Raw genomic sequence first — 26,671 nt, 5'->3', positions numbered from 1 at the left:
TCACTTTGGGGCTAGCGTAGTGTATCCGTATCACATGATAATCACTTCGGGGCCTGCAACTTCAACCATCCACGCTCACCTTCGATCCAAGAGCTCCCACCAGAGTAGAGAGCACAGCAACTCCAAAATATCATACTTTCGTATAACTAACACCGAGACGCCGCGTTCATAACCCGATCACTCGAACATCACTCGACACCCGGTACGGAGCTAGATATTGACGGCCCCTTCTCCGCGCAGCTAGTTAAGCTGTAGTGCCACCGCAATAGAGCGCGGTATAGAATAGACACCGTTCAGATTATTTCACGGAAAACACAGAGTCGACGAGAGCGAACAGCGGGAAGGTGCCCTTTTGTACTCTGCGGGGCCAAAAAGAACAGCATTATTCATCGTCCAATTCTTCCCTCCGCTCTTCAAAATGAGTGACGCCTACGTGCGGGAACAGTATGTCAGCACCTGGTCATATCTTCTTCGCCACTCTGTTCCAGGCCATGCTATGCACGGGTCGGGGGAAGAGAGACGCAAGTGGTAAAACTAGATAAAGAAGAGCAGCGGCTAACACAGCGTCCCAACTAACAAATAGACAAAACAATGCCCTCCTGGACTCCCTCTCGCAAAAGACCAATGCATTGAAATCGGTCACGATAGATATTTACGATCATGCGCGGGATCACAGCACGCTTGATAATACTGTACGTATATCCGGTCCCCTACATATTGATGATCTGATCAAGTACTAATCGCCAATATCGACAACATAACAGAGCGAAGTATTCTCGTCGCTATCGACTAATATCAGAGGAAGTGCCGGTCGGTTAACACGGATGGCGAGACAGGGGGATAGAGTTGCCGTACTCAAAATCGCGGGAATTGTCATTGTAGCCGGATTCCTGTTGTGGATTATTTTGGGCTGGATATTTTGAAATACTGCACAGCGGGTGACGTGGGTATTGCGGAAGTCAATTTATTTATCTTCCTGCCCTTTTTTTTCTTTTCTTTTTCTTTTCTTTTTCTTTTTCTTTCTTTTTCTTACGTCGTTTATTCTTGCTAGGCGGGTAGTGGCGCACACTCCATGATTCCCAGAGGGAGTTATTATTATTAGGCCTTCGGTTGTTATGTGCCTAGTGGGCTGGGGCCTGTGCCTCGGACAGGTCGGTCTCGCTGGAACGTACTCGCGGTGTCGTGTCGTAATATTTATTTCTCTTATTCGGTTTGGTGTTCCGGTGTCTTGTGGAGTCAAACCGCATTGTTTGGAAGCTTGCTCTGTTATAAATTTGGGGAGCGGAACTTTCCGTCATATCTATATCCTTTTGTCTTCCTCTCCTAACGGATATGTTGGCTCACACACATACCTCCCATAGACATTCGCTTTACGAGTTAGCGAGCACTCATTCTGTTGCATGGTGAGATTTGATTACTAGCTGCTACTTCGAACATGTAATTATTTTTGAACTATTCTTTTCGTTTCAGTTTATGCATTTTCCTCTACATGACACATCATGCCCCTTGATCATCAGGGATGAGCCGCTGTGTATGAATGAGATAAACGACCGGTGCACGAAAAACATGCCAGCTAACTATGAAAACGGAGATGGCCAAGGGGAAGGAATCTGGGGTGCAGACAGTTACCATAAGTGCTAAAATCAACACATGCTCAACCCCAAACATTTACCAATGAATCGATTGCATACGTGGTAAATAGATGTCTAAAAACAGCATAGGCTCGCAAGAAAAAGACAAGAAAGCACAAAATGATAAAGTATTTCTTCACTCCCAAACATTAGAAAACAAATCATCGCTTCCTGAAAAACCTCCGGCCGGCCTTGGCTTCGATGTGGCATTGCTGTTCGGAATTGGCGGAGGAGCGCTTGTCCATCCACCAAAATCTTCATCAACGGCAACAGTCGGCGCTGATTTAGTCGTAGAAGTGGGTGATTGTGATCCCCATCCAGAGCCAATGTCGCTGGCAGTGATTTTATCCGGGACTTTCATCATCGATGAAATGGTTTGTTTGTTAGTTGGGGAAGTAGCTTCCGTCGTATTCCAAGCATTCCCGCCCCACGGGTCTATTGCGCTGCTTGAGAGCATGCTACTGACGTTTGCAGTGGTGGTTGGTGGGGATACAGGCGCGGACTGTCTTTCGGGTGCCGAGAGGTTGAAGATAGAATTTGAATTCTCTGTTTTTGGTGGACCTGCGGGAGGAGACGCGGGAGTAGTGATCGACATGGAGGAAAACAAGTCAAAGGAACTAGTTGAAGTCGCGGGAGGAGCTGCTGTCGCCTTCGTTGATCCCATTGTGGCCCCAACCGGATTGAAATCCCGTCCAGAAGAGATAGACGGATTATTCGATCTCTGTGGTTTTGGGCCAGAATCAAAAAACCCACCACCACTCAATGGCGGGGAAGAAATGTTTGGTGCGGTGGGCGGGGATTTGGGAGCACTAGACGAGCCGAGGTTCGAGAACGCATCTTGTTCTTGAGGCGGAGGAGAAGCGGGTGTGGTGGAAGGAAAGCTCAAACCACTAAAAGCATTGGCAAGGCCACCAAATGCATCTGACTGTGATTGAGCTAGCTGCTGCGGTTGAGGGGAAAATGATCCGAATGAGGTATTGCGTTCGTGCTGGGGCGGGGCTTGCGGCTTGGGCACTGAGGCATATAAAGATAGAATAGATTGTTTAAGGTCCGGCCTTGAAGGGCCAGTGGAGCCTATATTGGATGACGGAGTGCTGGATGAGCGGTTTGCCGCTGGCTGGGCAGAGCCAAAGAAATCCAGTCCAAGTAATGAATCGGCGGGTTTGTTTGGTTTAGGAGCTGGAGCTGCAAAGGGTCTCGTGTGGTTCGTTGGGGGGCGGATACCCGGTAAATCTGTGGTATTAGGCCTCTCGGGGGGTGCCGGAGAATCGTCATCGAAAAGATTGACTGACTGTCCTGGTCGACGCGGCGTAGGCTGGCTCACTGTTGATGCAGCGCGATGGGACGCCGATCGTTCAAGCTTGGCTTTCTCCTGGACGATGGCCAGTGGCTGTGAGAGAGCAGTAAGTAAAAGAAGGGGTGCTGGGTTAGACAACCCGCAATTTGAAAGGCTCACCATATTATCATCACCTTCATCGACATCCAAGGTTGATGGGTCAGGCATTGGTCCGTCCATTACCCACCGTTTTGATTCATACTTAGTTCTAATGAAATTCTCCATTTTCCTATAGGTCAAATTAGAATATCACTTCCGAATAAACCTCTGAGTGGGTGAGGTAAACATACGCTTCTGAGGGGATATGCCCAGGAGCAAGTTTTGCTTCCCAGTACCTAGGTATAAACAATTAATATATGCCCACCCTTGGTTCTATGCTCCTTCTGCAACGGAATTGAGATAGGACGGCGAACTTATTAGCTCTAGCGTTTCCCCATTTAAGCACACTCTGTAGTTGTTCATCCGTCCAGGTATCAAGATCAACTGATTTTACTCGGCTGATATGTGTGCCCATACCCCTGTGGATGCCCGAACAACGAATGCAAACAAAGATGCCGATATTCCAGCTGGCCCATCTAGGATCTATTCACAAAGAGGATAAATGTTAGCTATTCCTACTACATCAAATCTCTAAACATACGCCTGCAGAAGACTTAGGGCGGAGGGTGTAAGTGGAACCGGGATGTCAAAGCAGGAGACAGAGGGCTGTAACAGAATCAAAAGGGCATACGTTTATTCCGCTTACAATCCGCACAAATCTTATTGCATTCCAATTTCAGCAAATTCTTGATAACTAGTTGGTTCTTTGCTGCCCGTTCAGCGGCGGGGTTGGTCGTTCGTCTGGAAGCCATGGCGCAATGTGTGACTAGGGCTAGGGGACATGCAAAGGATAGCCGAGAGCTGAATGTACGACGCCTTTATCCTGACATAGATGGTTTTATGTTGTTGAGATATGAGAGAATGAGGGTCGGAAATAGGTCGAGTGTATCTGAGCCGCTGCCTATCTGCCAACCGATCGAATGTTGATATTTGGCGTTTGATATCTGGCGGCGAGTTTGCTGTTCCTAGCCGGATAATGACTAAGCATTGAGTGTACGCTGTAGTATAGAGACCAAATGTGCAACAGGCTTGGGCCCTCAGGCGACGTGATGGAGGAATGGAGGGAGTAGGAGTAGTTATAGAGTGAAGCTTGAATGATTGAGATATCAAAAGAAGAGGGTAACAGTGCACTGACTTATTGAACACTAAATACATACATAATTAAGTAGAGAAGTATTGGGGAAAAAAATAAAAAAATGAATAGCCTGCTGTTCCAAGTACTCATATTCAACACTCATAAATCCCCAAAAATATTTTCCCTATCCAAAAAATATCAAAAAATATCAAAAATGTCAACTATGTCCGTAACTTAGCTCTAATTCAACGAGAATTATCAACAAAATCATCTACTTCCCTCTCTCTTTCTTTTTACCCTCTCTCACGTCCCCCTCATCCTCCGTAAACCTCAAACTGATGCTGTTGACACAATGCCTCTCATCCGTTGGCGTCGGATATCCCTCTCCCTTGAAAACATGTCCCAAGTGACCTCCACAGTTGGAGCACATAATTTCTGTCCGATCCATGCCAAAAGACTTATCTTCCGTACGCACCACGGCGCCCGGGATCGAGTCAAAGTACGCTGGCCAGCCGCAGCCGGACGCGAACTTGTGGGAGGCCTTGTAGAGCGGAGCGTTGCAGCCAGCGCATCTGTAGACGCCTGACGAAGGGGAATGTTTGTTGTATTTACCGCTGCCGGGGGGCTCTGTGCCTTTGTTGCGGAGGATGCGGAACTGTTCTGGGCGGTGCGGAAGAAAAAAGGTTAGCGCGGTTGGTTCACATAAATATATATCAGGTGGGAGCGTGGAATAGCAGAGTTCGAAGGGATGGGGAAGAGAGTATTTTTGAGTATCTCATGGCGCTATGTGTACTTACCCTGGGTCAAAACCGCCTGCCATTCTTTATCCGTTCTTTTATCGGGGAACTCCATTTTCTTCTTGTTCTGGGTGGATGAACTGAAAGCAGAGAAGAAGGAAATCGTTGGCATCCAGCCGATTAGGACGGTTTTGTGACCAGCTAGTGATGGAGGACCTCCACGCGCAAAGCAGGGAAGACAGAGTCGGAGTTGAGTTGAGTTAGAAGCGAGCTGTCGGGATATATGAGAAATGTGGAGAGGACGTCTTTGGAGATGGAAACGGAGATGTTGAGGCGAGAAGCGCATGAGCGGGAAGTGATACGTACTAATCACGAAAGGGTCGTTTACAGCGTATAGGGTGCTGCTAGAAATATAGGGAATGATGCCAGCGCTAAGTGGAGCATAGAGTTGGCGGCAGACGCATAAGCATAAGGATGAAAGTATAATAAATAACTAAGCGTTCCGTGGTGTAGAGTGTGCTGGGTCTGTAGTCTCATTCCACTCCATAATGATGATTCCAAAAATGTTCCTGCAACTATGACCTCATATATCTAAAATTTGACCCCATCTCATCTGCGGGGCAACTCGGTTGAGGGATCTCTTGTGAAAACAAATGATCAATCCAATATGCATTTCTCTAAATATAAATACTCAATGAGTAGTAATCGAGTAGCCAGATACATGTATATATGGAAAATTTTGAATTTTAAATATTAGCTTGTTATAATCTGTCATTGAGGGGTCATTAAATAGCACAAGTCTTGGTAATATTTACACACATACACCAAACAAACCTGAACTACAAAGTTCCTGGAGCAATAAAAGGCGTCTCTTCTATGAGTCTACCCTGTAATCAATGGCAACAAAGAAATAGTAAGTCCCCCAGTAGGAGCAAATATCCCGTCAAAGCCCAACGAGGAACCCACGCTCACCGGCGCCTAGCCATCCCCATGACCGTCAAGTAGCCCTCACCAACCTCAACCTTCCACCCTTCATTAGCCAAAGCCCGCGCAACCGCCGGACCCACCCTCGCAGTTCCATTCCGGGAATGGCGACCGAGGCCCGTGATGATGCGATAGCCCTCCTGCACGGGGCCCCAGCCACCAGGGGCATATTTGGTATCTCCAAGTGAATCCCACCATGCTTCCACCTTTCTCTTCGCGATGCTAACAGCATGTTGGACACTTACGCCGTGCAAGTCCAATAATCTGCTATTGGACTGAGACTCCACGAGTGCGTCCGCGGCAGCTGCGGCTTCCTTTTTGGCCTTTTCCATATGGTCCCGACCTACTGCGGAGTAGTACCCGGCCGCACCGCCCATCAGATGATCCGATTTGGCACGGCGGTAGGCTGAATTGGCCTTGTTGAAAGCGCTGTGGCCTGCGATGATGTGAGAGTCTGCTATCGATCTGCTTGTGAGGTGGTCGCGGCGAGGCTGCGGTGTCCATGAAGGGGTTTTCTGAGAGTGCGCTGGGGAGTCATCCAGGTTTATAGGGGCTTGTTTTATTTGGACAATTCCTCTGGCTAGTGGGGGTGGTTTGACGGTTATCATCACGGTTGCAAGCTCGCTTGCTGCTGAGGTTGAGTTCCTGGCTAGTCGAAGCAATCCGGCAAGTTTCTCGGGGGAAACTTTATGGAACTCTTGCTGGAGTTCTGTTATTTGGGTGATTGTGACTGAATTATTCATCATAGCCTTCGCGTGTTGTTCTGCCTCTGTGGATGCAAGAGAGTGCAGTGTGTTTGGGAGGGATGCTCCATTCAGATGGTACGCAGAAGTCACAGAATTAGGCGATAAGTAAGTTCTGGAGCAGATAAAGTCGACATCTCTTTTACTGTTTTCCCATTTGTTGTCCACCTTGTTGATTTTGTGATGCGTCAGGGCTGATGATGCCCTCATCTGACGTTGCGAAGCCTGCTTTCCCGATGACTGCTTATTCCTTGTTCTTTTTCGACCTCTTGATTGGATGTTGCTTTCGAATCCATCGATTCCCTTCGGTATTGACACTCTACCCTCCTGGTCATCCGCGCTTTGGTCTTCAAAAAATGCTAGGTTGAGCAACACATCCATCGAGCGATCAATATCCTCACCGCATTTTCTTAGAGTATGAAGAATCGTGTACTGATCAATTGACGGAAACATATCCATCAAATAAGTCATCTTGCCCTCGGCAGTCAAGCCTGCAATTCGAGAAACACGGTTAGAGGGTTGTTCGGTATCGGTATGATGTCCACTCCACAGTCCACCATAGTGCGAGGGATTCTGGTTTTCCCCCAAGCTAGCTGCCGAGAAGTCCGACTCGAGGCTCGTGAGGTTCGACGTTAAAGAGTCCAGGGTTGGATGCGATCCATCTTGCTCTGACGCAAGCTCGTCCTGATCCCCTGCGATGTGACCCTGGCCGCTTGTGCCAGAGGGGTCAAATGCAGTATTTTCTTGCTCATCAGCGGAAGCCTTCAGGGCGTCTAGCGTGTCGCGCAGTTGCCGAACGGTATCTTCGTCGAGCAGGTTATAATCGCTTGCGATAGCCACGAAAAGGGCCGGGTCGAGCGGTGGGCAGTATTCATATTCCAAGCCCTACCGCATCAGGACGTACCATATAGCTGTTAGCAAGATTACCGCTCAGAGCTCAGGTATGTTATGAGTTTTAAATTACCACGAACTTTCATGAGGCTTTCAACAGGTTCATCCATCAGGGAAATCGGAGCACTTAGGTCTGGGTGCTGGTCTATGAAGCAGTGGCATTGCTCTGCGAGAAGTGGAAATAGCAGTAGATTGACGCGGGGCTTGCATGTACCGTAGAAGCAACGACAAGAACAGCGCACAATGAATTGAAATATGGTCCTGGGAACACGAACAAATGGAATTATGCGGACTAGTCAGAATGTGTAAAAAATGCAGGCTGAAATGCCGGCTACCATCAATGACGAATACTAGGTCATCGCGAGATAGTGATCAATCGAACCAAAGGTAGCCGCTCGCGAAAATAGAAAGCAGTTAGAAATCAGGCCCAAATGATAGGCATCCATATGGCTGTTTATTGCTGGCCGTGCTGCGGAACTGATGAACATTATGCCAATTAAATCCAAACCGCAGCCATCGTCATGGAGATAGAAGTCACTTTTCGACGTCGTGCGTGGAGTGAATCACGACCACCGGCTGACTAATCCAACCCCTCTTGGCCTTATTCCCAACCAACAGTCAACGAACATTCATCTTAGAACATCCAACCAGTGTCATTGGCGCAGTCAGACAAGGAGTCGACTGCCCAAGGAAGCAAATATCTTCTGCAACCTGAAGAAGGCTGAAGTTGATGCTTTGATCAGCATACACTGCCAAGAATAACAGCAATCAACCCATGATAGACTTGGGTGCCCAGCTGCCGTAAGCCAATTTCCCCCCTCTGAAAAGAAGAAGCAAGGAGAACAATTTGACCAGCTGACCGTTCGTTGAGCTCTCTCTTCGAATGAGCGGTACGAAAAATACGAGCATCAAAGGAGCATGTGGGTGCGCATTTAATTTCCCGTCCGCCTACCAGGCGTGTTGTTGGAACATTCTTCTTGCGCGCGCATCTTCATCGATTGTTTTTTCGTATATTCAATGACATTGCCTGGATCCCGACGATTCCGGCGGCGGATTAAGAGGAAAAAGAAGCCACACGCTCTCTCTCTCCGGGGTCTTAATCTTAATTCCTTCAGGCAAATGTTGATTTGATACTTTCTTCATAATTTTCACTGCTGTAGATCTTCATTATTCTCATGAAATCTACTGGGCAACTGCTCCAATATTTTCTTTTATTATATCTTGGTCCGATATTAGTTGTCAAATGCATATTGCATATCTCCACTCTTCTTTTTGGCTATTTTTCTCTAGAATTCAGCAACAAATGGTCGGGCGCAAGTTACAGGTCGCCCTACATATTTGAATCTTCAGAGAAAGAAATTTCACCTCCTTTTCTTCTTTTATACCTTGGTGTTGTTTTGGTTTTAGCTCCTCAGGTTAAATCCGAGATCTGAAATCTGAGGAGGAAACACAGTGTCTAGTTCATACTATGTTGTTGTCTCTTCTCCTTTCATAATTGTACAGGTCTTTTTTTGTTTCTCATAATCAAAAACAAATCTCTATATATACACGCACACACACACACACATCTTCACTCTTGAGATCTTCTCCTCTAGTAGTTTATGCACACTGAATCTCTCTGCATCTTGTCATCACACTCATATTCCTTGAGACATCTGGCAATATCCTATATTCTCTTCCCAACTCTCTGCTGAACCTGAAAGTGTCCAATCAACAATGTGCCAGCTCACTATGGTTAACATGAAGCATCAGTGTGGGCATTCTGTTGACAGCTTTGGATATCTCCTGCAATGCCCCGTGTCTATCTCGAACATGACCACCTCTTGCCAGTCTCCATCGACGAACTGGAGCTTCGGAATCCGGATCTTGCGTAGCCCTTGCCCTGACTGCCTCGACAAGGGTGGCTGGCAGCAAAGTGCGCTGGGAATTTGGCGACAGGTAACGCACAGTAAGTTATCTGTCCTAAAAAAAGGAACGGATTTGCATTGACACAGAGAGCCTTGCTTCATCTATAGCAGGAACAGCGGTTTCCGCAGGTTGACTACAATTACGGGGTGGAAATATCATCAGTTTTATGAATACACCAATAGGCATGTATGAATATCAATTCTCAGATCTGTGTGGACAAAGCTAATCTATTCATCTTCAGGTGTGAACTTGCTAGTTTTATGTGAAATTCAATCTCAATGAATGCAAATGACAAATGTTCAGTGTTAATATTCATGTTGTTTGAAGAAGTATAAATTTATTGACTTATGGAATCGGTGTTTTATTTTCTATTTTATTTTCTCATCTTGCTTGATCTTCATCTTTCTTCATTCCTTTAATATCAATTTTCATAGTTTCTCATCAGAGCAATTATCTCAGAAGCAAGTGCCTTCTCTCTCTTATTAATAAATTCATCAGCTCCATCACAAACCATCACACACAATGGTACTAAATGAATATAAACTCCCCTTCAGGCTCACCAGAGCTGACATCATTAGCTTAGGGTCAGTGAGCATTGTCTTTGCTATTGGGGGTTGCATTGCACTAAAGGCACACATTGCCCACCAAACATTCCGCTCACCGATGAGCAAATCTAACAATCTGCAGAATCCCTCACCTCCCTCGAGCGTGAGAAGCGCATCTACGATATCCTCAACCACCACCCCCACCCCAACACCCTGCAAACAATCCTGCACTGCCCTGGCGGAATTTTCATGCCCCGGATGTCCTGCAACCTCGACCATAGGATGAAAAACGACTCAAATTCCATCTCAGCACCCTTGCGCCTTCGCTGGGTAAAAGAGCTTGCCAGCGCAGCGGAACACTTAGAAAGCCACGGGTTGGTGCATGGTGACATTCTCCCCGCCAACACCCTCCTAGATAATAACTTGCATATCAAACCCGCCGACTTCGGCAGCCGCGTCAGCACAGGCGAAGCCTGTCTAGCCTTCATCGTGCCGTGCCATGATGCCTTTGCGGAGAAAGCCAGCTACACCGCGGAACAATTCACCATCGGCTCATTCATGTACACCGTGTTCATGGGCGTTGAACCAGAGTTTGAGATTACTGGCAGGAAGCTGCGGGATGAGAAGTTCCTGGAGACAAGCGGGATACTTGGCGAGGATATCATTGCGAGCTGCTGGCGGAAGGAGTATGTGTCCATCGCGACTTTGGCTGGGGAGATTGAAGAGTTGGAGTTGGAGTTGGCGTTGGATGATGAGAGGGATAGCGATGGGTGCGAGATGTGGTTTGTGGCTAGCTCGAATAGTTCGCGTTCTGTGTAGAGGGTGAGTGGACAGGCTGATGCGGAGGTACTTGAGGAGGGTAGAATTGAGAAGCTGCAGGTTATTTGCTGAGGCTTGTGCAGTTGTTTAAACACAGTAATTGATGTGATTGATTGTACTATGCTGTTCGTGTATCCTTCTTTCATATTGACTACTTTGTACGCGTTATTAAGGCTGTTTTTTGCTGGGAGGGTTTGGCGAGTAACGATAAATATGTTGGGCATAGTCCTTCAAGCAAACTTTCCCACGTAACTAACTGCTTTTGATCTTCTCTCTTCATCCATTGGATGCTTCATTGTGGGAGACTACTACGTCTACTCCATACTGCACCCATATACGGAGAAGCTACCATTTTCCGCTATGATTGCCTCGGTGAGCAGATGGAGGGCGACCACCCAGGGGGGATCGTTAAAGTTAGGACAATTGAAATACTATCCATTAACAACCAACGCGTAGAAACGGAACGGGCACCGGGACAGAACTGGGTGGCTAATTGAGGCCACAATCCAGCTTCCTGCGCCCAACAACTCCCACGCAGAGTTAAAAAACCCTCACAGTTAAAATTGGAATTAGTAGGTAGATGTTTCATTTGATGAAAAATAATCCTCGATCACATCTATTATGTGTTTATTCTGCTTGATTGATTGCTTACTTTCATCAATCGCTCCTATCAGGGAGACACATTACAATAGGAATATCAAGTGTAACATCAAAGGATGTTCATCCCTCCATCCATTTCTAAAAAGAGGCCATGTCTGGAAAATGTCGTTGAAAGTAAGTGGAACCAAAAAAGAAATGTAAACTGCGCATGGGTTTCACGCTTCTTAACTTTTATCCTCCAAATTCGTGTGCTCATTAGGCAAAAGGAAATAGGACGGAAAAAAAGGCAGGAAAGCTGAGAGAATAAACCGAAAACAAAATGTCGCAACTCAACATGGAACAGTGAAGCCACCAAATGTAATGTATGCATGATCCCAGTCTCCGTTTTACGCCGAAATTTCGGCTCGAAATTTAGAGGAGACAAAGACAAAAGGGAGAGAAGAAAGAAATAGGCAGATCCCACACTCGCGTAAAACGCCTAGCTGAAGTAGGTAATTTTGGGTACTGGCACAAGAACGTAGCAGAACATGGGAAGATGTGCATCCCGGGATAAGGGTAATAGATGACAACTGTAGGTATTCTAAAAAATTGTACCTCTTGATTCTGAAGTGACGAAAAATAACGAAGTAGAAGAAAGGGAAAAGATCTAAGAAGATTTAATCTCAGCAACAAATTCAAAGATATCACCGCGAAGTGTCGGATTATAATCCGCAATTTCTATCAATTTATTCTTGGAAGAGAAGAAGAGAACATAATTCCACGACTTATTCCCATGTTTTGGGCCAGCAGACTCCTTTGGCAGATTGCGAATAATGTTGCGCAAGATGAGGATGGCCTTGTACGCGATTCCGACGGGGTCACCTTTCTCGTCGACAGGGGTCGGATAGTAGTCGAACATTCGCGTAAGTTTTGGCTGGATGATTTTGCGCGAGGGAGGCGGAGGTGGTGAGCTCATATCCATCAGTGGTGGTAGGTGGGTGGAAACATGGCCGGCGACACGCGCAGTGTTGATCGTGGGGATTTGGAATTCCCCACATGTCTCCCAGGCACAAACGTTGGTCGGACGATGGGCATCTTGCAAGTTACCTAAATCAGCCGGGTTGAGAAGCATATGCTCGCGGAAAACGTGATCTTTGAGCTTCGCGGGGTCAATGAATGCTACTCTGCATTGGCCACTGGGACCGTTCCACTTGCACTGGTGGTATGGATATCCGTTGAAGTCGTAAGACGTCTCGAGAGGGCGGATACCTCTAATAATGAATTTGGCAACTGCGCCGGGGACAACCTGCGCCTGAGCTGTGGAGAATGTGCGGCTAACAGTATTAATAAACTCCGCCGCTGGAAGGGTGCTTACACCAGGTACTCGCTCATCCGCGAAACAGTTCTGATAAGCGTGCCAGAGGGCAAGTTGAGTTATATCACACTCCGGATCTTCAATGAAGCAGCACTTGAGCCAGCGAGAGCAACGTTCAGGTTCAGGGAGCCGCAGTAGCATAGCGTGGAGATCGGGTGGGACAATAGGAATAGTGGTTGTGGCGGGTGCCTTGCATTCTTCTTGATCCACTATCTCGTTGATGTCTCGTTCGCCCTCGAATAAGAGAAGATTCGTCAAGCGAGGGATCAGAGTTGTTGGAAGCGAGAAATTGCTAAGGAGATCTTCGACATTCTCTGGAATGGCTGTGTACTGATAAAAGAAATCGAGCGTCCCAGAAAGAAGTTCTTTGTCCTGTTCGAGTAGTGTGTAACTCATGAGCATACTGACTTTATCATCAGGGACGCCTTGAAGACGCTTGATCGTCTCAAGTTCCATCGAGTAGAGGATCATAATTTTTAAAGCAGTCAGGATATGGTATCTATCAGATGATCCCAAAAGTTCAAATAGCGTATTGAAAAGAGGATCGCCTGGGTCAGTTTCCCAGTAGGGGCAGACTTGCTCGATCGTGTCCAGAGCATAATTTAGAATTTCATTAAAACGTGGTTGTCGGGGGCTGTTCAGTACGACAAGCATGCCATCCTTGAAAATTTCTAAAGTAGACAGAAAAACGGCGTTTGTTTCCAGCATCGACATGTTCCGCAACGTCAGAGCAGCTTCCTTGATATTTCTAAGATGGTGTGCAAATTCCTCAGTCTCCACGTTGTCACCACCGAGCGTGATTGGAAATTTTGCCATTTTTTCTAGGATGTCCGTATTTCCAGTGCCGTATAAGAGATTGTCCCTTGGCGCTTCGAGCGAGGTGTAATCAACCTCCCATCTGATACCGGACACGAGATAAGTAATCTCCATTATTTTCTCGACAAGCTCCTCTGCGAGAAAAGGGAAATCATCGAACTTGAACTTGTCCCCTCTTTCGTCTGATATAACTACCAAGTGATGCAGCGCGAAATCAACTTCGGAGGGGATGCGGGATTGCAAACCCTTGACACAGTGATTGTAGATGCGAGGAGCTAAAGGGGGAAACAGCATTCTTAGATTCATTGTCTATCAGGTGGCAACAATGCATGACAATCGCAAAACAAAAAGCAAAAAGGTAGAACTGGCACGCACTTTTTTCGGGTATCATTGACACCATCATTGGATCCATAGTGCGCGGAAGAGGCGGCTGGTCAACCTGGGAGTATCTACCCCGGCGGTTTGAAGGTGTATCGACAACAATTGTGTGCATGGGCGTTCTATTGTCCATGTATGGAGAGTGTGTTGTAAAGGACATCGTAGCGGTGGTGTTATTGTTGGTGGCTGTTGTTGCAGGTGTCGAGGAGGGAGAATACGAGAGAGTAGAAGGGAGCGAATTGTTCAAGTTGGCGGGCGTGCCTGGCGGATTGCCCCCGCTCCGTGTTTGTCTGGTTGCGGGGCCCGTCGCGGTGTAGGGTTGGCGCTGAGGAGGAGCCCGTCGGAGGCCTAGTAACAGAGCGCAACCATATGTCAGTATTGTTCAAGCACCGGGCGGGGACAAAGAGAGCCGGGAAAGGTGAGGCCTTACGGGGGCCGGAGGGAGGGGTGGGTGGTGGAAGGGGTGGGTGTTGAAAATCATCAGACTTACCCCTCGCGGCCCGGGCGTCCGCAGGGCTCCCATCAGCCGCCACTGGACCATTCATGAGCACCTCCAACGGCCTATCAATTTCCTCAAGTAAGAAAAGAAATGTCCGCTCATTCAACTGAGACTTCCAGCCCTCGGGTGCGCGTGTTGAGTACTCACAGGAGCCACTTATGGTAGAGGTCCTTAACGTTCCACGACAGGGTAGTCGCCTGCGTCTCAGGTACTCCCACAAGACCGGCAATAGCGCACCAATTGTCTTTGTCCCTGGAAACCTCCGCAAAGCCCCCGCGGTCAAGGACTTCGACAAAGAGGGTATGGGGATTTATTTTCTTCCGATTTACCTCCCAGTAATGTCCTTGGATTAGCGGGACAGCGATCGGGTAGCTATAGAAGGCAAAAGAGAACGAAAAAGAGAAAGTTACGGATTAGCTGACGCCAGGTCAAACAAAGGTGTATATAGGGACGAAGGGGTGTATAGATATCAGAGCGCAGGAGAAGGAGGTATAGGCGCAAACCTACTTCCGGCCATGGTGGACACGGCGCAACGCGAAATAAAAAGCAGCAGGGTCAATCCGGATCTGGTCTAGCGTCACTGGCGGCTCCATTGGTGGGTCTTGGCGAAGAGGAGGTCACGTGGATTAGCTGGCCAACCAGCGCGAGACGAGAGGAGCAAGAAATGGAGGGTAAAACAGAAAGGTTTGCTAAGACAAGGAAACTAAAAAATTATCACTGGATTTTCTCATTCATTAGGATGTGCACAGAGAACTATGTGAATTGTGCTCTGATATCTCTCTCCACAAAGAGCTTTAGGCTCCTGGAACAGGGAAGATGATTGGCAAAAAAGGCAGGGTTGATTTGTTGATGAAGCTGTTCACGTGACAAGAAGTGGATTGTTTTGAGAAGGCGGTGGGGAATGCTGGCCTGTTGGGATTAGGTAAGATCGCGGTCACATGACAATTCCCAGTTGCTTCCCAAGAGTCTCAGCTTGCAATGCATTCAGCAGACTTCCTCTATTATTCTACTACAGACGCTAGCGCAGTTATTTGGGATTAACTAACCCATTGTTCTGCTCATTTCCCCTCAGAGAGCTTCCAGGCAGAGATAATACGCCTCCAATCTAGTAGTACCTCCCTACCACCGTCGTGCACGGACGGGAGGGTTCTAACCAAGTTACCATCCCCTTTAGGAAATTGAGGCTCTTCGCATCCAATGAGCTTATTTCATCCTCACGTCGTCTTCTCCCTAACTGCTACCACAATGGTAACAACTAGGATCATTTCCTTGCTGAACAAAGAGTTCAATTTGCTGGTGTTATTATACCTCTCCTTGCAGAGTTAGCTTCTCGTTAGAGGTGTTGCAGGGCAGCACAGTGCCCCTACCCCTTTTTAGGTAGCCGCAGCAAGAATTTGTCTACCTATTATGTCCACGAAATGGCTTCCAGCACCTTCACAGGGATCATTGAGTCCAGAATAGACTCGCTGAATATCCCCATTTTAAAATTTTCCTACTCCACTACTTCAGCAGACCGTGCCTCTCCCTTAGGATGGACGCACCTCTCCAGCAGCGGTGACCTCGCGGTTATTTTCGATCATATCTTACCCCACGAGACCTCCTCTTCGTTCTCGCAGGGGGATCAGCGTCTGAGAGTGCTTCGGGGGAGTGATCTCTTGGTATGTAGTTCCATGGTTACGCTTATAGAGATTTGTCTCACGCTGGGAACCTGGCATCTAGGAACAACTTAATTTGAATTCTTTGGCCAGAGAAGCAGCAGCGGGGTCATCCCATTCCCTCATGCAGACTGCGAAATCCCCGGTGGCCATCATCGTAAAATCTCCTTGTCTAGCTGTGCGCTACCCCATGAGAAACGATCAGGTATAACCAGAAGAACGCTTTGGCTATCTGTTTACTGCTAAGCGCTCTTTAGACCCGCCGTTTCCAGATCAAGTTCCCCTCCGATGCTGATTACTCCCATGCTGTATCCGTATTGAGTCAACTTGGCTGCCCAATCACACATTCTGCAGCAGTCCCCCCTCACCAGGCTTCGTCCAATCGTCCATTCTCTTCCTCGTCCCAAACTCCTCTATTGCAGGTAGGTAAGGGCGAACACACAATGTCGCCTGCAATCTCAAATCGACCAACAGTGGACCAACACCGGGTACTCCCATGGTCCCCTTCCTTGACAGAGCCCAGCACGTCAGGGTCATGTATTAGTTCATTCAACAACAACTCAACAAATCCAAGCTCCTCCGAAGAAGCCCGAGGGCGACCACACACCTCGGCGCTGTCTATTCCTCAGACAGGCACTCCCGGCATTACTACAGCTCGTTTGCATAACCTAGCTACAGACGTACCATCAGCCACCCTTTTCCATCCAATGCATCGTCATATGTCCCCTCTCTCTTCGAATTCTGCAGGCACTAGACAAACAAGCGACTGGTCCTCCAAAGAGCGGCCTGCCGCAGCCCCCGTAATGCCTGATGTAGAATCTCTTAGTCTGATTTTGCCCCCCAAAAGAGAGTTGCCTTTCGCTAAGCCTGGAAGAAAAGCCGGTTCGAAGCAGCCGTCTCGTTCTCGACCACCTTCCGGGAAACAAGCATCAAAACCTACTCAGTCTTGTGGTAGTTCCTCTTCCATTTTCATCTCTCAGTCACGGGCCTCTACTTCGAATACGACAAACGAAAACCCTCCGTCCGTCACCAAGCAAGGAGGTGGCGAGGCCACGATTACTACTGAGGCAGTCAATAGCAGCTACGCAAATCCCAATCCACGTTTCCGTCGGCACTTGCCCCAGGAAATTCTTCTCCCGGATACTCATAATGTTGGGTCAAAATCGATAGACATAGCTGTGGCCGAATCCAGTACATTGTTCGCTAACAGCGTATCACTAGCTTATCCCAACGACGGAAACAATGCATCAAGCACAAAATCCCTCACCACAGCAGCAATTTCAGCTAACCCACAGGCCTCGGCCGAAAGAGCCGTAGGAGGACTCATTCCCCTTACATCGCGGGAAAATATAAGCGAGATATCCCAATCCGATTTATCGGCCTACCTATCAACTCCAAATTCAGAACGGACCGCTTTGGTCGAGTCTTGGGTTTGCTCGCAGCTAGAGAGTGATGCATTCCTAGCTCTCTGTCAGGATGTCGAGGGCGTGTGGGGGAGAATAGCCTTTGGCTATTGATATCCATACACATACGCATCAAAATGTGTTGGTGGGATTTCATTGAGCTAACTGCTGTATCATTTTGATATTTATCTTCACTATCCCAACATATATTTTAGACCCATACCAGAAGTCAATCACAGCTATACAAGAATGACCCCAGCGTATTCCATCACACTTACCTCCAAGCCATTCCTTAGTATCCATCACGTGTCTATGGTTCAATTTTCCAGCGCACCCGCCATTATCTTTATTGCTAGACTTATAAAAATTTTCATTAATACTTAGACAGTGATTGCTGTTTGATCGGAACACAAATCAATTAAGGCTAGTTAATTCGTCGAATGACAAATGTACAGTACATATGATTAATGACACACTGAAGAAATTGAGTAGCCGAAAAGTAACAAGGCTGCCAGATCCAATCAATAAGCACTCTTAGCATCTCATCTTCCCGGATGTATGCTCGATGGAAAGCATAGAATAGATAAAAAAAATTAAAGAGGCAGGCTAAAATAGATGAGGATAACACAATTAAATTCAATATTAATTCATATATTTTTCATATTGCCACCCACCCTTCAATCAATTAATCAATTAATGTAGCCAGCCATAAGAGCAAAGATAAAACCAAAAGTTCATACACACGCCCAAGCTCGTACAAGTACAGACAAATGACCAAAGCCGCAGTTCTGCAACTTGAGAAGTAGGAGTTAAAAATAGAAAAGAAGCAGATAAATAAGATACAAATAAAATGAGTATGAGATTAAATGTGAGAGGAAAAAAGACCTTATGGAGAAAATATGCGCCATGGATACTAAATGTAACGCAAAAATCAGAAGCAGAGGGGTTAAACGAATCATTGAAATTTGGGGTGAAGGAGGAGGAAGTGGTGGAGGGTGTTGAGTACAATCTAATATATATATATATACATATATATATAAATAAACCCGCCCGCCGCCTTAGAAAACAAAAGAACGTTAAAAGAAAAAAAACCGAACCCCCATGTCCCAACCCCGAAAAAGCAAATAGAGATTTCCCATTTGGCCTCAATCAATTCTGTTCTACAAGTTGTGCTCACCTTCTTTCCACTCTCTGTTTTGAACAGAAACCCGCCATCCGACGACTGCCCAAAATTAAAAAGGGTTAAACAGGAGAAAAGAAATTCCACACCAACATGCAAACCAACACATCAATTTCAGCTTCAGCCTCCAGCAAGCACATTCAAATACCCCTTCCTGGTCAGCCTTGTAAAATCAATGAACATCGGAAATGACGGTGCCAACGCCTGTTTCTGCTGCTCCGCGCCGGACGGCTGCTGATGAGGTAACCCATCCGCAATTTCCCCCGGACCACCAGAAGTGGCTGCAGCGTTAGTCTCCTTCTCGTAGGCCGGGACATTACCAGCAGATGTACCCGGTGGCGACGATGCGTTCCCACTACCAGCTCCACCAGCTCCAACGGCTAAATCGGCCAAATGCTGCAGCGAGCGCTGTTCCTTCGGCCCCACAACCGGCGGAAGAGCCGATCCGGGCCCCATCGCGCCGCTGCTACCGCTAGTGGAGGCGCCTTGTGGGCCCGATTGTTGGGGTCGGCCCTTTGCAAGCTTCGTTTGGATGAAGGCATGTATACACGCATCCCAGCTGGGCGTGGCGAAGATATTCTCAAACTCTCCCGCCGTCGCCGAGTATTTCTCGCGATGCGAGATGACCTGTAGTGCTTTCTCTAACGACTCCCACGCGTCATTTGCGAGGTCTGGCAGATCGGTGATTTCAAGGAGTGTTAGTACGGCAAGGGAGAGGAAGTGAACGTGGAATGGTGTTGTTGGGGTCTGGGTCGTTATTGCTGTTGTTTCAGAAGTCTGCGATTGTGACTGTCTGTGAAGGAGGTCGATGATGACTTCTGCCGGGTAGAGGATTTCGGAAGGGGTGTAGGTGAACAGATGTCGTTTGAGGAGGAGAGTGATGAACCAGAACATGAGTGGGGAGAGTTCGTCGATACGTGCAGCGGTCAAGTTGTCACCGCTGCCGTCGAGAGGGAGCTGTTCGACATCTCTGATACGATTCAGTTGACCGTACATGTTGCGCTTAAGAGCGCGGCTGGTGCCGTAGTTCGACAGTGTATATGGGGTGATATCGAAAAGGAGTTCGTGGATCTCTGTTAAGAGTGTAGAATAACCTGTGGTAGAAATATTTTGTCAGCCCCTATATCCATTGGAAAAAAAGAAAAAGAAAAGAAAAGAAAAGAAAAAACCAAAGATATCAAAGATAATATAAAACATACGCGATATTTGCAGTGGTCCAACACCAAAAGTCTGTCGATCTTCAAGCGTGGCAGTTTCGTGGGTATCAAAAAGGTCAGGACCCGCTACAGCAACGGCGTGCCAACGTGATAAAATTCCGACGACAATCCAATTCCGCCGTGCGATATTCCCATCAGAATCAGAATCCGTGTCATCTGGATTGCTAGTCCTGATCTGACCCAGATTTTTCGCGATATGATACGACAGAGGGTATGCGAACTCCAAAAGAAGTGATTTTGATAGACCATTCTGACCACGCAGATTTTCCGGGCCACGAGTGTCCGCTTCAAGTACCATCAATAGTATGCTTTGAAGAAGCACAAAGTTAGTTGACATTGACCTGGAAGATGGCTCTTCTCGAAACGAGGAGTATATCCGATCTTGAGCTTTTTCGAAGGTTGGGATTTGTTGGAATTGATCCCCAGCACGGAGCAAACTTGCTCCAGTGACTGCATAGAGACAGTGCAGGAACACCTCTTTGATCTGACGATTAACTTGTTGGAGATGATCCCGGAATCGATCCCTTGAATTGGGCAACACGGGTAAAATGGGATGGATATGATTATAGTAACTATTCGGAGGAGGTAATCAGCAAACTGAAATGCTTATCGGGTATCGGAGCGACATGCGAATGGAATGTTGACTTACGCGTCAAAAACCTTGTCATCTAACTCAATCGGCCGCTGGGGTTCATGACCCAACCCGCTGATATCGGTTTGCTGTCCTGCTGTAGTACCTTCTTGTGACCAGAACGGCTGACTAACCTTAGCAGATCCATTGGTCAGGAGTGTACTGGAATACATGTCGACGCCAGCGCCGCCATCTCCCTGGGGAACCTGAGACTGGTCTTTACTAGGCGTTTGGACAGGCCAACCTCCAACTGAAGAGGGACGCCCATTTTGGGAAAATTGAGGTTGCATAAAAGTGTTCGGAAGACCTTCTGACATAGAGTATGTCCTCTTGCGGGATAGAAGATTGGCGTCCACTGGGGATGAAAAATCCTGGTATCCACGAGGAGACGTGTCATCCTGCATTGGTTGGTACTGCATATCAGATTGGGCGATTCCAGGATGCATCTGATTTTCAAGGCTGTTGATACGGTCGGCAAGCTCTTTTATGTACCTATTGAACGATATTAAGCTCTGAAAAAGGTTATATTTGTTTGCGGCAAAATCAGGGGGAAACGACGGGGCGGGGCGCACCCTTTACTAGGACCACGTTTCATGGGGACCCTACTAAATTCACAAGTCGCATTGGTACGGCGGCAGTTAGAGCAAGTCTCAACCCCTGCTTCTGAGGTCGCATCACATCGAACCTGTATTTTGTTAGTTAAACATGAAAGTTTACGACTAGAGGACTACGCATTCGAGTCACCTTCTTGCGCCTGCACTCGTCGCACGCCCGTGACACCTTGGATCGTTTCCGTCGCGCACTTTGATCACCATAGCTCAAGTCATGATTTGGGTCAACTCCAACTTGCTGATTGGGTGTGAACTGAATGAGATGCGATTGTTGGTGTTGTGGTGGTTGCTGCTGTTGCTGCTGTTGCTGCTGCTGCTGCTGTTCTTGTTGTTGTTGTTGTTGTTGTTGCTGATGCTGGTCATCTGGCGTAGCGCGATTCATGTCGGCCGCGCCAGAATTGGACTGGCCCAAGACCATTGGCTGGCCATGGCCAATTGCATTAGTAGAGCCATCGTTGATATTCGCAGCAGAAGCCTCGCGCGACAATTCAGCGGAGAGATGCAGTTCATCCGCGGTCAAATGTCTGGACTGGTTGGCGTAGTAGGACATGGTGGCTTGGCCGATTTGCGCCGCGTTGGGAGAAGGGTACGAGTGAGCCGGAGGGATCTCAGAATGATCTCTGGAATTCATAGTATCCGGATCACCTGCAGGAACGGCAGAGCGGGAGGGTTGTGGTTTAAGCGGATCTCCGGAAGGCTGGTGCGCGGTATAGTCTTGAACAACGCGGTTGTTAGCCATGTGCAGATGGTATTAGCGTAATGGCAGGCGTTACTTGAGTCTACGGAGCCATTAGAAGGGAAATATGGAGAGTTAGCCTCGGGTACCAGCAATTGCAACTTGGGGGGTCCCCACAGGCAGCCAGTGTTGGCATCACCCGGGTAGACAAGACTCACGATAGCATACTCTGGAGGCAGCTTTTCGATGATGATCGCATCCGCCAGTTAACGTTCTGTGGACGGGGTCGAGACGGAGGACGGGGATTGTTTTATGCGGATGAGAAAAGGGCGAAGGGAGGAACTTTTCGTGCGGGATGATTAATAATGCGGAAGGCGAGGCTAGAGCGGATCAACAAATGTCCGTGGATCATGTGACTCGCGGCAGTGTTCCAACCTGTGTGGGATGGATGGTTAATCTGTTCTTGTGGGAGGAGCTAGCTACATTAAATTACATATGAGATCACGTGTAGGCGGAGCGATTATACCGGAAGAACGTAGGGTTATTACACCGTCACACTCTGATACTGAAGAGTTTTCATCAGTTGTCTGACTAGTACTTCCCTGCTTCAGAGATCTCTGCTTAAGACTCAATAATACTCAATTCTTAGAGTCAATTCTTTTTTCAAAGTTACAGATCTATTTTATCAACTTCTTTTATCTACATTATTCTATCAACTAGAGGCTTTTCATCTTGAAGACCTGCTGTGATTATGAGTATAATCTGATGTGAAAACTATTTCTTTCTGTGAATTTTCAAGAATTATCAGAGGCACACTGAATTCTGCAAAGATGTGAGACTCTGCCAGTCATTGAACTCTAGCTCTGAATAAACTGATTTCAGAGTGATAGACTGTTAAGAAGAAAAGATAACTGTTCTCAGAATTCTCACTGACATCTCTGTGTTTAGTTATATTGTTATAAAGAATTCACATTCAGATGCTGAAATGTTAATCAGCTTCTCTTTTAATAGACAGTGCATAAGAGCATGCTTTCAAACAGAGTTTCTCTATATCTTAGAATTGACTAATTCATATTCAACTGCTGTTCACATGAAATCTTTTCTCACTTCAGTTCTCAAAGTTCTCATTTAAGTATTTACTAGTACTACTATTATCAAGATCTGTACTAGAGATTATTCAACTCAGAATCACTCTCTAAACTTTGTTATAAATCTTCATATCTGTCTACTTATCAGAGCTTCAATTCTATCTCAACAGTGAGGTATGAATAGCACACTTAAGTGTCATTCATTTTCAGAGCTAGTTCATTCAGCTTATAAGTTATTACATACTTCTTAGCAGATTCTGACTTTCATGATCATCATCAGACTGTCTAAATAAACTAACATCTTTTATAAGATCTGATGAGTGTGTATTCTAATATCTTAATCTCATATTCAGTTTATTCTGCATTATCAGTTCTACTTATTAAAAATGATTCACTAGTAACAATTCATTTCAGTGCTTATATTCAATAAAGTAACAAGAGCTTCTTATATATTTAAAGTTTGAGAATAGATTAAGATTGTTTCAATCTCAAGACCTCTAATCATTCACTTTATCTCATAAAACTGAAAACATTACTGCTATTCTGAGAGAAACTTCAGCAGAAATCAGCTACTAAATAATTCAATTAGTCTTTTAACTCTATACTTAAATTCAATGATTGATTTGCATGTCAGAATTACTATAAGTTTTCATCAGAGTTTTCTCTGACTTCACTCTATTCAGATATAGTTCATTATCTTTCAGGTTTCAACAGTCATACTCTTACTCAAATCTATCTAAAGACTTCAGAATCAGTCAATGATGCACTCTTAAGAGTTCTTCTTTCTGTTCACTTTCACTGCATGAACAGGTTTGACATCTGAACACTTGTATAAATATTAGACTTCTTAATCTATGTTTCAAGATGAATTACTTATAACTATTAAGTCAGTGTCTGTACTGAAGTGCATTTCTCAGTCTTAACTGACTGCATTGCATCTCTGACTATAAGATGTTCTGAGAGATAACACATTTCAGAAGTTTTTGACTGACTGTTGAAACTGACACTGACTCATCTGTGAAGAAGTGCACAGGCAATAAATATCTACTGAATTCTCACAGCTGACTCTGATCATAAGTGCTTTTCTTTTAATAATTTCACATGCTGTTTAACTCTCTTTTTAAAGTGCTTTTTATCTTTCAATCACTCTACTTATGTGCTATCTGTCTCTGATCAATATTTAGCTTTAAATGAAATTTATCACTTATTTAGAGCTGTATTTTCAAACAACTCAACTCATTGAAGAAGCTTCACATGAGCGAAGTCAGTCAGCTGAAGACAGAATTCTCACTCTCTGTGATACTCTGTTTCAGAGAACTTAGACTATGATCATGTCTGAAGAATTCTCTGCAAATTACAACTCAGGTCTCAAAAAAGCCAGATTTCAAATTTGAGCTTTTATCACTTCACTCACTGTTACTGAGATAATCTCTGTTGATTTCTTTTTCTCTGCTTATTAATATGCTTAAGTTCAGCAGGTATTTCTATCTGATCTGAGATCAATCTAATGAGAAGACTGGTCTGAAGACTGCTCTCTATTGAAGAATTTGAGATAAGGCTGAAGCCGGCCGGGCCTCTAGAGCGGGTGACAAAGCCTCATATACTCAGACACTGAAATATGACACTGCTGCTGCATTTCAGGCATGTTCACAGAGAAATAAAGACTCAACACATAAGTCATGCTTGAGAATTGCAATGACACTTGAACAGGCATACTTCTCAGAATATCAGAGAGTATAATATATGTTTAAAGATTCAATGATTCACAGAATTCTGCAATTTATTTACTTATCACATTTTATGTAAGAAATCCCGCTTCTCACGGATTCTTTACCTCTATTCCTGTCTCTCATGTAATCAATAGAGCTAGCAGCCCTTGGCTACACACAACTATATAGACTGAAGTTCACGAATACTATTCACAACTCAGCTTGAATACTATTATACATTTAATCTTTACATTTTATCTTTCTATTATGAATACTTCTAGTAGTTAACAGTACATATCATATCAAGCTGCAAACATCTGAATAATTGTCTGTAAACACTTATTCTTACATTTCAAGCTCAGTCAGTCAGCAATTATCTGTTATAACTAGACTGGCCGCTGAGATCATGAATTTCACGTTTGGTCCCATTTGGTCTGGTCCCATACATTTCTTGGCGTGAATCCCGCTGGGACTGGCTATCAAAAAAACAGGTAAAGTGACTATATATCAGATCTTAAAATGAAACCATGACTTGAAAAAAATGAGAAAGTGGTCTCATTTGGTCCCATTTAGTCCCATTCTTGGCATAAAGTTACTATTTTTAGACATTTTAAGGTTTTTTTTAGACTATTTTTAATTTTTTAAAAAGTAACACTTTTTAGTAACACTCAAATGAGATTTAAAGTCATTTAAAGCAATAAAAATAATTTAAATTGAGAAGTGGAAATCATGGTCTTATTTGGAAAATGTGACAAGAGTAGACAGTAAGTCTCACTGAGACAGTATGAAACTACTATCTAATGTTAAAACTGTGTAATGAGATCAGTCGAATTGATAATGAGACTATCAAAAAATCTGGTCCTGATCTCAGACACGGTCACACAGTCAATCTAGTTATGACTGAAAGAACTAGAAACTTATATACTTCAATCTCTGCAAACTCTACTACAGACACTCAGAAGCAGTCATCTGAATCATGAATAATCTCTGTGAAAGAAGTCTTAAAGAACTTATCAATCACTCACAGAATATCATTCTCTGTATCTATGACAGAGAAACTCTCTGAATTCATAAATGAATCAATCTCAGTGAAGAACATTCTTGAGCATCTCTTACAGAATTAAGCTATTTTTCTACAAGAAATACTTACTGTCTGTAAACACTCTTAAACTAAGTCTCTAGACATGATTTTCAGAGATATCTGTGAACTGAAAAGAAACTTTCTTAAGCTGTGATCACTTAAGACTACTTATCAAATTACAATCTATAAAAGCTTTTGTGAGTTTGCATTTGAAATTGACTCACAAGCTCAGCTATGTAATATGAAAGATGAAGAAGCTGTCATCTATATAATAACAGATCTCTATTATACTGAAGTCAAGAACTGACTGAATTATCTAGAGAATGATTATAAGAGATTTCACTGATCTGTTCTTAAGATCTATCTGAAGAATAAGTTAAGAGACTTTATAAGCTGAATAGAGAATATCTGAGCTGTAATCATCAATATTAGAAAAAGAGATAAGAAATCTGATGAAGACTACTTACAGTGCTTCATAGAATTATAATATGAATTGAGATCTGTGAAAACAGGGCTCTGAAACAAGATCTGAATAATGATGTTTATAAAGAAGCTGAATAAAGATATGCAGAATAAGCTCATTGAGTAAGACTCTAAGCTCTTGACTCTGAAGAAACTGATGACTTTTATTTATCACTTATAAATCACTGTGAGAGTCACAGATCTGCAGAGAGTGAATCACTGACTGACTCTGTAAGAGCTAGAATAACAGAGAACAGATTTGTTAGAAAAAGATAATAAGACACAGAGAGATTCATATCTAACTGCTAAGCAGAGAGAGAGAGCTTTACAAGCTTCTGTGAACAGAGTATATAATAGAGAGATTAAGAAAAAGAGACTCTGCTTCATCTATTCTAAATCAGAATATCTTCATACAAACTATTCAGATAAATTAAAATAGAAATTTGAGAAGTTATAAACAGAGTCAGTAACAGTCTTCTTAAGAATCTTGAAGCTGACATCTGAATCTGTTGCTTCTCTGATAAAAATGCTTACTTATGAGAA

General features: G+C 45.2%; 8 protein-coding genes across 11 annotated transcripts; 3 read left to right on the top strand and 5 right to left on the bottom strand.

The window, feature by feature from the left end:
- Positions 1–16: 16 nt before the first annotated feature.
- BDCG_07811 (blocked early in transport 1) lies at positions 17–1,774 on the top strand. Its single transcript, XM_045423596.1, has 3 exons — positions 17–444; positions 584–692; positions 765–1,774. The coding sequence occupies exons 1-3, from the start codon at positions 419–421 to the stop codon at positions 921–923; spliced, it is 294 nt and encodes a 97-aa protein (XP_045278964.1). The 5' UTR covers positions 17–418; the 3' UTR covers positions 924–1,774.
- BDCG_07810 lies at positions 1,287–3,992 on the bottom strand. Of its 2 annotated transcripts, none has more exons than XM_045423594.1 (5): positions 3,698–3,992; positions 3,381–3,549; positions 3,258–3,302; positions 3,088–3,196; positions 1,287–3,021 (listed from the first exon to the last, which is right to left on the bottom strand). In XM_045423594.1, the coding sequence occupies exons 1-5, from the start codon at positions 3,816–3,818 to the stop codon at positions 1,768–1,770; spliced, it is 1,698 nt and encodes a 565-aa protein (XP_045278963.1). In that variant the 5' UTR covers positions 3,819–3,992; the 3' UTR covers positions 1,287–1,767. The 2 variants fall into 2 exon arrangements, with proteins under 2 accessions (XP_045278963.1, XP_045282310.1); XM_045423595.1 differs by having other exon boundaries at positions 1,287–3,003.
- A 150-nt stretch (positions 3,993–4,142) lies between these two features.
- Positions 4,143–5,588, bottom strand: BDCG_07809. 2 transcript variants are annotated; one of them, XM_045423593.1, is made up of 3 exons: positions 5,245–5,588; positions 4,939–5,149; positions 4,143–4,801 (listed from the first exon to the last, which is right to left on the bottom strand). In XM_045423593.1, exons 2-3 carry the CDS (start codon positions 5,048–5,050, stop codon positions 4,413–4,415), a joined length of 501 nt encoding a protein of 166 aa, XP_045282309.1. In that variant the 5' UTR covers positions 5,051–5,149; positions 5,245–5,588; the 3' UTR covers positions 4,143–4,412. The 2 variants fall into 2 exon arrangements, with proteins under 2 accessions (XP_045282309.1, XP_045282308.1); XM_045423592.1 differs by having other exon boundaries at positions 4,939–5,588.
- A 2-nt stretch (positions 5,589–5,590) lies between these two features.
- BDCG_07808 (smr domain-containing protein) lies at positions 5,591–8,241 on the bottom strand. Its single transcript, XM_045423591.1, has 2 exons — positions 7,577–8,241; positions 5,591–7,490 (listed from the first exon to the last, which is right to left on the bottom strand). The coding sequence occupies exons 1-2, from the start codon at positions 7,604–7,606 to the stop codon at positions 5,847–5,849; spliced, it is 1,674 nt and encodes a 557-aa protein (XP_045278962.1). The 5' UTR covers positions 7,607–8,241; the 3' UTR covers positions 5,591–5,846.
- Positions 8,242–9,227: 986 nt separating this feature from the next.
- On the top strand, positions 9,228–11,008 carry BDCG_07807 (serine/threonine protein kinase; the record flags this gene model as incomplete). Its single annotated transcript, XM_045423590.1, has 2 exons — positions 9,228–9,444; positions 10,092–11,008. 2 exons carry the CDS (start codon positions 9,228–9,230, stop codon positions 10,766–10,768), a joined length of 894 nt encoding a protein of 297 aa, XP_045278961.1. The 3' UTR covers positions 10,769–11,008.
- Positions 9,702–15,279, bottom strand: BDCG_07806 (the record flags this gene model as incomplete). 2 transcript variants are annotated; one of them, XM_045423588.1, is made up of 5 exons in its annotated part: positions 14,923–15,279; positions 14,563–14,787; positions 14,407–14,477; positions 13,914–14,264; positions 12,015–13,813 (listed from the first exon to the last, which is right to left on the bottom strand). In XM_045423588.1, the coding sequence occupies exons 1-5, from the start codon at positions 15,006–15,008 to the stop codon at positions 12,015–12,017; spliced, it is 2,532 nt and encodes an 843-aa protein (XP_045282306.1). In that variant the 5' UTR covers positions 15,009–15,279. The 2 variants fall into 2 exon arrangements, with proteins under 2 accessions (XP_045282307.1, XP_045282306.1); XM_045423589.1 differs by having other exon boundaries at positions 9,702–13,813; positions 14,563–15,271.
- Positions 15,280–15,525: 246 nt separating this feature from the next.
- BDCG_07805 (uncharacterized protein) lies at positions 15,526–18,114 on the top strand. Its single transcript, XM_045423587.1, has 3 exons — positions 15,526–16,073; positions 16,135–16,275; positions 16,328–18,114. Exons 1-3 carry the CDS (start codon positions 15,834–15,836, stop codon positions 17,585–17,587), a joined length of 1,641 nt encoding a protein of 546 aa, XP_045278960.1. The 5' UTR covers positions 15,526–15,833; the 3' UTR covers positions 17,588–18,114.
- On the bottom strand, positions 17,865–22,222 carry BDCG_07804 (C6 finger domain-containing protein). Its single transcript, XM_045423586.1, has 6 exons — positions 22,007–22,222; positions 21,246–21,891; positions 21,074–21,186; positions 20,520–20,993; positions 19,853–20,442; positions 17,865–19,747 (listed from the first exon to the last, which is right to left on the bottom strand). The coding sequence occupies exons 2-6, from the start codon at positions 21,849–21,851 to the stop codon at positions 18,774–18,776; spliced, it is 2,757 nt and encodes a 918-aa protein (XP_045278959.1). The 5' UTR covers positions 21,852–21,891; positions 22,007–22,222; the 3' UTR covers positions 17,865–18,773.
- Between the last annotated feature and the right edge of the window lie 4,449 nt (positions 22,223–26,671).

Source organism: Blastomyces dermatitidis (genome assembly GCF_000003525.1).
Source record: "Blastomyces dermatitidis ER-3 genomic scaffold supercont1.9, whole genome shotgun sequence".
Taxonomy (NCBI): domain Eukaryota; kingdom Fungi; phylum Ascomycota; class Eurotiomycetes; order Onygenales; family Ajellomycetaceae; genus Blastomyces; species Blastomyces dermatitidis.
This window is presented reverse-complemented; position numbering and strand designations above follow the sequence as displayed.

Bases quoted from the DNA above. Each gene is read 5' to 3' on its own strand.
- BDCG_07804 (XM_045423586.1), bottom strand. From the start codon at position 21,851: ATGGCTAACAACCGCGTTGTTCAAGACTATACCGCGCACCAGCCTTCC. The intron at 20,994-21,073 runs GTGCGCCCCGCC...ATCGTTCAATAG, and splicing joins AAACGTGGTCCTAGTAAAGG to GTACATAAAAGAGCTTGCCG. The intron at 20,443-20,519 runs GTAAGTCAACAT...TCCTCCGAATAG, and splicing joins GATGACAAGGTTTTTGACGC to TTACTATAATCATATCCATC.
- BDCG_07805 (XM_045423587.1), top strand. From the start codon at position 15,834: ATGGCTTCCAGCACCTTCACAGGGATCATTGAGTCCAGAATAGACTCG. The intron at 16,074-16,134 runs GTATGTAGTTCC...CCTGGCATCTAG, and splicing joins TTCGGGGGAGTGATCTCTTG to GAACAACTTAATTTGAATTC. The intron at 16,276-16,327 runs GTATAACCAGAA...AGCGCTCTTTAG, and splicing joins ACCCCATGAGAAACGATCAG to ACCCGCCGTTTCCAGATCAA.
- BDCG_07809 (XM_045423592.1), bottom strand. From the start codon at position 5,224: ATGCGCTTCTCGCCTCAACATCTCCGTTTCCATCTCCAAAGACGTCCT. The intron at 4,802-4,938 runs GTAAGTACACAT...CGCACCGCCCAG, and splicing joins GCAGGCGGTTTTGACCCAGG to AACAGTTCCGCATCCTCCGC.
- BDCG_07811 (XM_045423596.1), top strand. From the start codon at position 419: ATGAGTGACGCCTACGTGCGGGAACA. The intron at 445-583 runs GTATGTCAGCAC...ACTAACAAATAG, and splicing joins GACGCCTACGTGCGGGAACA to ACAAAACAATGCCCTCCTGG. The intron at 693-764 runs GTACGTATATCC...ACAACATAACAG, and splicing joins ACAGCACGCTTGATAATACT to AGCGAAGTATTCTCGTCGCT.
- BDCG_07808 (XM_045423591.1), bottom strand. From the start codon at position 7,606: ATGGATGAACCTGTTGAAAGCCTCATGAAA. The intron at 7,491-7,576 runs GTTCGTGGTAAT...CTGATGCGGTAG, and splicing joins CTGTTGAAAGCCTCATGAAA to GGCTTGGAATATGAATACTG.
- BDCG_07810 (XM_045423594.1), bottom strand. From the start codon at position 3,818: ATGGCTTCCAGACGAACGACCAACCCCGCCGCTGAACGGGCAGCAAAG. The intron at 3,197-3,257 runs GTATGTTTACCT...TTTGACCTATAG, and splicing joins GGGCATATCCCCTCAGAAGC to GAAAATGGAGAATTTCATTA. The intron at 3,022-3,087 runs GTGAGCCTTTCA...GCTCTCTCACAG, and splicing joins ATGAAGGTGATGATAATATG to CCACTGGCCATCGTCCAGGA.